The 11,035-nt window shown below is 39.0% G+C and overlaps 1 protein-coding gene across 1 annotated transcript; it reads right to left on the reverse strand.

The window, feature by feature from the left end:
* Window positions 1-487: 487 nt before the first annotated feature.
* On the reverse strand, window positions 488-2,924 carry LOC116001657 (haloacid dehalogenase-like hydrolase domain-containing protein Sgpp). Its single transcript, XM_031241556.1, has 5 exons — window positions 2,724-2,924; window positions 1,868-1,979; window positions 1,530-1,681; window positions 1,173-1,434; window positions 488-956 (listed from the first exon to the last, which is right to left on the reverse strand). Exons 1-5 carry the CDS (start codon window positions 2,756-2,758, stop codon window positions 771-773), a joined length of 747 nt encoding a protein of 248 aa, XP_031097416.1. The 5' UTR covers window positions 2,759-2,924; the 3' UTR covers window positions 488-770.
* Window positions 2,925-11,035: the final 8,111 nt, after the last annotated feature.

The following is an 11,035-nucleotide window of genomic DNA, read 5'->3' on the forward strand; positions in this document are numbered from 1 at the left end:
AAAAAAAAAAAAAAAAAAAGGAGGCCTAAAATTTTATTTAATTCATTGTAATTTAAAAAATGTTTTTTTTTTCAAGTAACCTATTAATCACGCTAATTGCATAAAATTGATAAGTTAAGGTGTCTAATTGGAGCTTTTCTTAGTTGAAGGGTTCAATTATAGTTGAAGGGTCTATTTGACCCTTATCCCTTTTTTTTAATGATGAGTTCAATTGAACTTTGATCTATAGTTGAAGGGTATATTTGACCCTTATCCCTTTTTTTAATGATTAACATGCTCGGTTGACCCTTATCTTTTTTTTTTTTTTTAATGATTAACATGCTCGGTTGGCGCGATTTAGGAGCAACTGGTGCGGGACAAGCACCAGCATAAGTTGTAATTCTTTAAAAAATTTTAATTTAAATCTCAGTGAACCTCACGAAACTTCATGCATTTTTTTTTTTTTATATCTCCTGCTTCATATCTCTTCTAAATCATCACCAAAAATAAACTCCCAAAAACTAATGGTGTGGATGCTCTTAATATCCATTGTAATAACAAATATTCATTTTATGCAATAAATTATAACTATAATAAATAGCAAATGCTAAAATTTAATGAAAATAAAAATCATATAAATCGCTTGGGCACTGTCCAAATACTATCCTAAATAACTCTTTCTAAATCAGGTTCTCTTTAATCTGAAACTTCTGCAGAAGCAGCTTCAATTTTATTTGAATGGATAGGTGTGGCGTCCTCTACTACCACTACTACTGTAGTTTATGCAAGTCTCAAGCTGTTATCCGACCAGCCTTTTTATCAATGTCTTCCAGAGCTGCCCATAGCTTAGGATCTGCATAATCTTTGATAAGGAATGCAGGCTTTGCTTCCATGAGTAAGTGAGCTGGATTTTGTGTGGTCAAGCCAATAACAGGAACCCCGGCCGCCACTCCAGCTTTTATTCCGGAAACAGAATCCTGGACAGAAAAAGAGCGTTAAAGAGTTCTACATTGAAAAAAATATAAGAGAGAAAATATGAGTTTATAAGGCCATGAGTTAAATTAGGTAATTGATTGGATTCAGTCTTTTAGTGTGGTTTGGCTCAATCTTAGATTATAACAAAGAGAAATATGTTCTCAATGCAATTCAGAACACCAGAAACTGAACGTCATCCTTTATAACGGAATTCAAACCTCAAAGATGATGGTGTGATCCTTTGAAACCTTCAGCATTTCGAGTGCCTTTAAGTATGGGTCGGGAAATGGTTTTGCATGCTCACACTCGCTCCCGACAATAACAGCATTGAAGAAGTCCGAAAGGCCAAGTATTTCAATCATTAGTTCAGCATTTGGCCTGGGAGCGTTAGTTACTGCAGCCCGTTTCAACCCACGATCCTCAATCCACTTCTTCAGCTTGCATAAGCCATCGATAGGCTTCACTTTTTCCTTTGCCAAACTGGATTATGAACCCAAAGAAGTTATGAGGAGTTGGGAACCGATTAACCGAAGAGGTCAAGTGACTTGGGGGAAGCAGGGAAAAATGAGGAAAACCTTCTAAAAAGAGCTTCTTTGTCGTCTAAAAATTTTGCAGCCCTTACACGATCATCAGGGAAAAGGTAATCGCCAATATCATCATTATGTTTCCCAGCAATGTGTTTGACAAAGAATTCCTCATCAATCGGCACACCACCATTGTAGCCTATCTGTATCACTCAAACCCCCAAGGGCGAAGGGTGTTAGAAATCAAGATTCACGAAAGGTCTCACATAAACCTCTCAGCTTGAAACCATATACAATAAATTAAGCGCAACAAACATCAACGAGCATCCATTCATAATCTTAATATATGCAAGACTTTGGAAAACAAAAGCAGGAGGAGCAATTTATACCTCTTGAAGCATTTGTTGAAAGGCAAGAAGGTGGATTGGATCAGAATCGCATAAGGTTCCATCAATGTCAAATAATACTGCTTCAAGTGGAACAAGTTGAGCAAGACAAGAACTGTAAATTAAGAATGCAGAGAATCTGTTAGGTTAGAATGAAGTCTCATAAATAAAACAAGGAATGCCCTTGTTATTTTCCATACACCGCTTTATCTGAAACAGTTTTCATTTTCCATACACCGCTTTTCTTGTTTACTTTCCACACAAAGTTTCTCAACTATACAACTTTTGAAATCACAAAGCTACTCGTGTCTTGAACTAAACAACAAAATCATGATTCAACTACAAAGTTTCTCAATTATACTACAATATGATCACAGATCCAAATGATTTTGGAAAAACCAATGACTGATTTGTTTCAAGGAAATCTCTTCACAAAGTAAATTTTTTAAGGGATTTCTAACGTGTCTATCTTGTGACTTACACACATTATACGAGGCCAGGCCAGTAACATAGAATTTCCTGTGATATTTATACTCATCTATACTTCCACATTCATCGGATTCATCAAGAGCTCAAAAACTCCAAGATAATAAGGCATCATGGATTCATGGAATCGACAAAAATTTCTATAAAAAGTACACAATCTTTGTTTGTACACAGTACATGTGAATCGCTACACTTCTGGCCTTTCCATTTACATCGCACGAAGCAGCGATGCATATGGAATTATCAAAAGCACACATACATGAATAAAAAAACAATGAAAGAGCAGAGCAGAGCCAGATCAAATCTTGGATGGAATAACAAAAAATATGTGCCAAATCAAAGGGGAAAACTAAAAAACAGATCATAAAATCACCTGTCCATGGGCTTCTCTGCAGATGTAGCAGTCATATTAGGGGATGTTCGTATAATAGGTTTTTTGGACAAAAAAAAAAAAATGAGGAACCACAAGTATAGTCTGTAAGATCAAATGGAGGAGAGTGAGAGAATATGATGGGCGAATGTGAGCAGAATCTTCCAAAGCATCAAACGCAGGGAGCGCCAGAAAAGCGTAATTGCGTAAATGTCTTGTGGTTGGACCGGCCAACCGGTTTAAAGAAAATTAAAAATAATAATTGAAAAAGAAACGTACCGGGTTTCACTAGCTGAACTTTTCCGACTTTCATTGTGGCACGTGTATGCCACTGTTTTCTTTTATTTTTCTCTGACTAATGAAATTGCTACTTTTTCAAAAAAATAAAAATAAAAATGAAATTGCTAAAGTTATACACGTCTCTCAGTTTCTGCAATTTTTTTTTGAGTAAAATTCTTTTTTGGTTCTAGATTTATTGTGCATTGGACACATTTAGTCCGGATTTATTAATTTGGACACATTGCACCCAGACTTTGTTAAAGTTGGACAATGTTAGTCCAAAGTTACAATTGCCGTTTGTTAGCCGTGAAATTGAGGGGCATTTCGGTCCTTTCAAGCCCAGTTCTTCACTTTCCCTTCTAGCTTCTGATTACTTCTCTTCAAATCTCTTCTCCTCCTCAGATCCTCCATCTCTGTGCTCAGATTTCTTGGTTTTTGTTGGTTAAGAAGTAATTAAAGATCTGTTAGTTTGTGTTTGATCTCCTTGAACAAACGAAATCAATCCTTGATTGATGCTGCGCACTGTGTTTTTGATGTTTGATGCGGAAGCGGATGCAGTCGAACCAGAGTCGGCGCGGCGGTCGTGGATGAGGAAGCAGCACCTGGACGAGCTGATGGCGCAGGCGGCGGCGCTGAAGAAAGAGAACGCTCAAGGTCCATTTTCTTGATAGTTTTCTTGGTCTCACTATAAATACTCCAGCGGAGCTCCATACAAGTACGGAGGTCAAGATTCCATGGTGGGTCTTGCTGTTTCGACGAAATTGATGAAAGGTGCTGGAAAGTGATTACTTTTGATCAGATCATAGCAGTTGGGTTTCTCTGTAAGTTTGAAAAGTTAGTTTGGTTATGTTTTTTCTCTGTAAGCAGAAGCAAAGAATTTTGAAGTGCGATTTAGAATCTCGTAAAGAGACCAACTAATTAACTTACCTTGCCGCCGCCGCCATACACACCACTCTTTCGGTTGAAATTTGCAATTTGTCACCTCATTCACACCATTAATTGTCACCCAGACTTAGCGGGTGAAGCAGCTACATTGAACCACTGCTCTTCCAGGCTCGAGCCTCTCGTGCCACCGTGCTTGGTGGCTCCCTGCATTTTCAGCATCAAACTCAATCTGGTTGATCTGTCATGCCTTTTGGTGGCTCCCCCGTCGCCGCCGGCTGTTCCGGCGCGTTCAGAATGAAAAAGGAGAGCTCCGGCGCCGGTGTTTTTCTCCCAAAAAAAATGGCAATAACAATAAAGCCATAGATTCTGGAAACAAAACAGGTATTCAAACATTCTATTACTTTGTTTCGTTTCAAATTTCCCAAAATTTTGTATTTATATATAATTCCTCACCATTTCTATCCGAGTCATGAACATTAAACTCAACGGGTTAGGCTGAGTCAGTGTTACAGCAGATAAAGCAAAAGAACCTGCTTTAATTTTGACAAAATAAGTCCAAAGTTTTAATGCACTCATTAAGACCCGGACCTAAAAGGATGGAAATGCCCCTCAACTTCACGGCTAACAAACGGTAATTGTAACTTTGGACTAACATTGTCCAACTTTAACAAAGTCTGGGTGCAATGTGGCCAAATTAATAAATCCGGACTAAATGTGTCCAATGCACAATAAGTCTAGGACCAAAAAATGATTTAAATTCTTAGACTACTATAATCAAAGTCTAAGATAAGGAAAGAGTCTCCTAACTATTAAACCTAATTGCTATGTTTGTTAGATGACCCTTAACTACTTACTGGCCTAGTGTAGAGAAAAGAGCAATGCGTATTAATCAGCAATTAAGTAAGGCAGATATTAAAGCAGTAAGAACACCAGGAATTGGTAACCCAGTTCGGAATCTCAATTCCTACATCTGGGGGGCATCACTCTGATTGCCTAACTCTTTATTGATTAACTCTGTGAAATGTACCACCAATTTACAGTAGCGAATCACGCGGTAACTCTAGAAATCATCACAGGCTCCATTCTAGAGTTCAACCTTGAAGAGTTTGACACGAACTTGATCTCCCGATCTTCTTGAATTTGAGGCTCCCCCTCAATGATAGCACAACTTGCATTCAGAGTGATTGCTTGCCCAATACTTCACGAAGAAGATGTATCTTGAATCAAAGGTAGGCTTTGTCAAGACTTCTTGTAATCTACCATACGAAAACTTCACATCCAGTCTTTTAGTGTTGAAACTCTCTAACCAGATCAAAGGGGATTAGACTCATATTTATCTCACTTCTGATTCTGGTAAGTTGTTGAAGTTTCCGTAACTGACCCTGATCCTCTTGGTTAACTTCGTTCTGTGTCTTGTTCTCCGTACTGTCTTCAAAGTTTTCCAAGTCTTCTGAACTGTCTTCTGAACTGTCTTCTGAACTAAACTATTACAAACCTTCCATACTAACAGAGAACCTGTTTTTGAACTATCTGCTGAACTAGCAGAATTGTCACAAGAGCTTGGTACAACATAGGGATTTTCAAAAGAGTTTTTACTTGGTAATTTTATTAACAATCTCCCCCTTTGTAACAAGTTTCTTGGCAATTCATAACAATCTTCCTAAAGCATCAGTGATAGTCAAAAACAGCGTTCATTCAAGTAACATAGTTTTCAAAACAAACAAATTGAACAAGATGATTATATCATCTCCACACAGAATACAAAAAATAAGCTAATATATGAGACCCTATTACAAGCTTTGAAATGAGAAAGAAATCTTCATAGCAGATCTGGGGTCATCTTCATCAGTCATCAAAAAATACCAAGTAACCAGTAACCAGTAACAGTAATCGATAGTAACCAATGCAGTAACTAATGCTTAGAAAGGTTGTTCCTACTCCCCCTATTGCCAGGAACTTGTGAATCTGTAGCCACAAGACTCCTTAGCAGGACCAAGTAGAAAAACAACCCAGGTGTTAAAACAGAATCATTCAGATTCCGAGGACTCATCCTCCTGGTTGTTTACAGTGAGATCATCTTCAGGTGGATTTTCAGCAGTTTGTTCATCGCTTGCTATGGAAGGATCAATAGGTGGTTCAGCAGCAGTACCAGTCATTTCTTGATCTCTCAACCTCAATTGTTCACGCAGTTACATCTCAACTGTTCTCTTTTCAACAAGAATTTGTATGATTATGTTGAGATCTCGGATGCTTTTGTCAAGGTGCTGGGCTGTGAGTTTGCTGGTAAATGGTGCATCAAGGTTCAGGGCTGGGGCCGAGCTACTTGCATGTTCTGGAAAGATGTCAAGCACATGAGTTCCTTGTTTGAGTTTGGCATCAATCGTTCTTACTTGTGGAGCTTCCATAGGCTCATTTGGCTCAGGTTTGAATCCTTGTGTGCGCAGTACTCCATAAATTGTGTAGGGAAAAGGTAGCTTTACTTTGCTTTCCTTTGACTCTGGTTTCCTGAAAGATGCCACATGTTTGAAGATTATGTCTCCTAAGTCAACGGGAATACCTTTGCCTATTTTGTAGATTAAGGTGGCCATGAGCAAGTTTAATCCTCCCCTGTGTTCATTCGGCATCCAATTTGTTATGGCTAGTTTATGCAGAATTGCATACTTTGTTGTCAAGGATTTGGCAGGCAACATGTTGGTTTCAGCAGGCCAATAGCTATAGGTTCCTCCTGTAATGACCTTTGTGATTGTATTTGCCCCAATAACAGGATCCTCAATATCACTTGCATCAATGCCCAGATACAGATTGATGGTATGAGTGTCAAAATTGTATTCTTTTCCTCTCAGCCAGACACGTCCATAAACCTGTGAACCAGCCTCCTTGATAGTCTTCATAAGGTTTGCATAAAACTCCTTTATAGCAATAGGTGGATAGCTTCTCTGAGTTGTCACAGACTTGACAAGATTTATCTTCTCAAACACTGGCATGAGTTGGCACTGGGATTTGAACTTTTCAACATCAAGGTACCTTTCACTCAGAATTTTCCTTTGGTTTGTGGAGTCCCACCTTGCTGCATAGTCATCAGATAAGAATTGAGGAGTGATTACTTCAGGAGGTGCTATGACAGAGGCATCAGGCTGGCTTTCAGACTGTTGAGCTTGAATGGTCTTCTTTCTCTTCTTACTTCCAGTGGTTTCCTGAGGGACAGGTTGTTCAGCAACTGGTTGTTTCCTCTTAGATTTTCGAGCTGGTGAGGGGGTTTCCTTTTCCTGTTGAGCTGTGGATGATCTGGTTTTCCGCCTTGTGGCAGGGGCAGAGAAGACTTGAATTTTTGCCACAGGATTTTTGTCAGCTTGTTCTTCTTGGATCTTTTTATTTCCTTTAGCCTTTTCTTGATTCTTCTTCACTTGTGACAAAGGTAGATTGTCTTCTTCATCAGTCGGTTCTGCAACTTGTACTTCTGGAGGATTTCCTGTTTCAAACTCAAAGTCTAGTGGAGAGTCATCAATAGGGTGTGCAGGGGTTTTTTCTGGATTTGGTTCAGATGGAGGTTCAGACCTGGTTTCATCAGTGTGTGAATTTTCTGACTCAATGGCGAGTGGAATTTCAGGATTTTGTTGTTCAGGATTATCTGTTTGTGTGGTTTGTGATGATGGTAATGATAGGATTGGGTCTTGTGAGGGTTTTGTGCTTTGAGGGATGTTCAAGGGGATAGATAATCTGTTTGTGAGGGAGGTTGACCTTCTGTGTTCATCCATGATATTAAACAGATTGAGTTTTGAAAAAAGTGAAGCAGGAGGTTCAAGCTGATGTGGACCATACACAATGGTAGACACTGGGTTAACATCATCAGACACTGGCAGATTTTTATCAGGAACAGACAAATTTTCATTTTCATCATCTATAGGTTCTTGTTTCATAGAGACTACAGGTAAGGGTTTTACTATAGTGATGTTTTCTGGGTTAGTTTCATCCTCAGTATCCGATAGAACAATTATATCCTGAAAAATTTGTTAAAGACAGAAGCTATACTGTTCATATACGTACATTCTTAAATAAAACAGTTAAGGGTGAAGGGTTTTTCAGAATAAACCTCAGGATCCTTAGCTTTTGCTGTTTCTCCTTCCTGAATTGCAAGTGGTTTTAGGAACTGATAAGCGCCAAGGATAGCACTTATAAGGGGTCTTTATTAGATTAAAAGCGCATCGTTTTGACATCCAATTACAACAATTGCATGCATTTCAGCTCAAATGCGATCAATTTCTTCTAACAACATTTCCAGAAAGAGTTTTGAAGTATTTCACAGGTTGGAGAGGGATTTGAAGCTAAAATAGAGCAAAAGACAAACAAGCCGAAATGCAGTAGCGCCCCACGCAGCCTCACACGCGTGTGGCTGGGCGTGGAATTATTCCAGAGAGCCACCACGCCACTCACACGCGTGTGAGCAAGCGTGGTCGGGCCAAGGGCTATTTTGGGAAATTTGTTCCTTTTCTTTGTCACCTATATAAATCCCTTTTGCCCTAAACCTAAAGAGGAGAAAGGAGAAGAAGATAGATCAGAAAATTGATAGAATAGGATAGTTAGATCTAGAGGGTTTTCTCCCCTCTTGGGGGAAAATTCCTTCCATTCATAGTTAGAATAGATCAAGGGCAAGAAGGAAGATTGGGATTCAAGATCAAGGTTGTAAGATCCCTTTTTTCAAGGGGTGGTAACCATTCTCTTCAATTTCTAATTCAATACTTGTTTCTTTGAATTTCCTTTTCCTTTTCTTGTTTCTTAGTATGCTAGAGTAGATTAGATAGGGGATTGGTGGCCCCATGGTAGATCTATGTGGATGTTTAATATTATTGCTTTGATTTGTATATTGCTTGCTTGTTAGATGTTGAACTTGTGTGGATGATGTTCTTTAACCTTTGTGCCTTTTGTGGCCACATTAGGTAGCAAACCCAAAGGAAGTGAGTGTGCGCGCGATAGCGGCCACCCACGAGTCTCACTCACCCACATCTCCGCTCTTAGTCCGAAAGGACAAGATCCGAGAGGAGTGGTAGACAAAGTGTTAATGTCCCAACCGAATGAGGATGTGGGAGTCCAAAGTGTGACGCCACTTGGTAGTGTGCGAACTCCCTAGTCTATTCCACAACTTGCATTCACAAAACCAACCAAAGATAAACCACATGGAAAAGCCTAAAGCCCCAATCTCCACTTTACTTTTCTTTACTTTACACAACCTTTTATCAACCTTACCCTCTTACTAATGAATCCAACTCCTAGCCATTCCCGTAACTCTTTTCCTTCAACCTCTTAAATGCCAACACACCCATTCGATTCCCATTCGTCATCCTTGAGAGACACGATACTCGGAGAGTCTTGACTCTTCGTTTTACCACTACACCTTAACATACCCACTCACCCCATACAAACAGTCATTGTCAAAATGGCGCCGTTGCCGGGGATGGCAAATGGTTTCAAATAGTGTTGACATCTTAGAAGTAGAATTTTAAGAGTTCTTGAATTGCTTTCTTTTTGTTTATTTCGTTTTCTTAATGTTGTTATTTTGCTTGAAGAAGTGAGCTTCTATTATATTGAATATCTCGTGCTCACTTACAACTACTTTTAGTTGCAAAAATTATTTGTTGTTGGCTAAGCTATTGTGCAGGAAATTCTCCTTAAGCAAATCTCTTGAAGCTTGCCAATAAGTGCTAAAATGAATCCCCATGGTTACCTACATCATGGAGGACAATCTTATGCAAGTCCTCAACCCCAACCATATCCCTATTACCCCCATTCCATCTATGCTTACCCTCCACCTCCATACCCTTATCCATTACCACATCACCAATTACCACCACTTATGAAACACCAATTACCACATCACCAATTACCACCTCCATATCCCTATCCAATTCATACACCCAATCATCACCTACAATTTTATAAAACACCACCTCCACCTTTTCAAGAAAATTACCCTTCACAATCACCCAATTTCCAAGAAATTGACTCATTAAGCTCCAAAGAAATATCCCAAAACATAGAGAGTAAGCTTGTGCAAATAATGAAGCAACTCGACCCAAGCTATACTCACGAGTCAAATTCCCACCTAAACACCTACTACTCACATCCATCACAAATTCACCAAGAAAACAACACTACCCATTCCTTTGAAGCACTACCCTTTTTCCCATATAATACCCATATAGATCCTTGTGATTATATCCCACCGGCCACCGATGAAATTGAAATTCTAAAAGCAAAAATTGACGAATTCACTAGGATGGCCAAGGAGGATACGGCTAAACTAAAAGCTGAAATCAAGAGCGAACTAAAGGACTATCTCTCCGGAAAGAAGGACTTCTATTAGAAGTAGTTGAAACGAAGATGCTATCTATGATGGAGGAGCTCATGAAAATGAATGAGTCCAGAGCTAAATCCAATATCATAGATGACATCCCCACTTTGGAATCCCATCCAAGGATTATACAAGAGGACGAAAACGCGCAAAATGCTAGGGAAGAGGAGAATGTTGAAGAGAAAATGGATTGTTATGCCCCGGTGCTTGAAGAAGTTCCAATTTTCGAATTGGAAAATCAAAAGGAGGTAGAGATGGAAAGTGAGGATGATGACATTGAGCTAGTATGGGAAGATGAAGAGCCAAAATATGGTAAAATTTCTAATCTTTCTTGTGCTAATTTTCTTGACAACCCTTGTGCTCTTATTGCAAACACCCTTGACACTTGTGTGGATGACTCCCTTTGCATTAATATTTCCATTACATGTGATTATGATTGCTTTAAATTTCGGGAGGATGATTCCATGAAAAATTTTGATATATTGATTAATGATTTTAAGGATTCTCTTTTGTTTAAATATGATTATGATTGCTTTAACTCTTTAGAAGATGAATCCTTTGTCTTGGGTGAGAGTGAGTTGGTGAGTGAAAGGGATGATGCTTCATTCTATTCGTGTGAGAGTGTGAGTGATTTTTCTAACCCAATAGAGTGGAGTGATGAAGAAAAGGATTGTGAGGAAGAGATGGTGGGAAATGATAGGTCTTTCACGTTTGATCTTATGAAAAGAGTTGAGTGGAGAGAGTTGACCACACTCGAGATTGAGGAAGGGAGTGAGGAGATATGGTTTGAAACAAACGAGAAAAT

This window comes from Ipomoea triloba, chromosome 13 (assembly GCF_003576645.1).
Source record: "Ipomoea triloba cultivar NCNSP0323 chromosome 13, ASM357664v1".
Classification (NCBI taxonomy): Eukaryota; Viridiplantae; Streptophyta; class Magnoliopsida; order Solanales; family Convolvulaceae; genus Ipomoea; species Ipomoea triloba.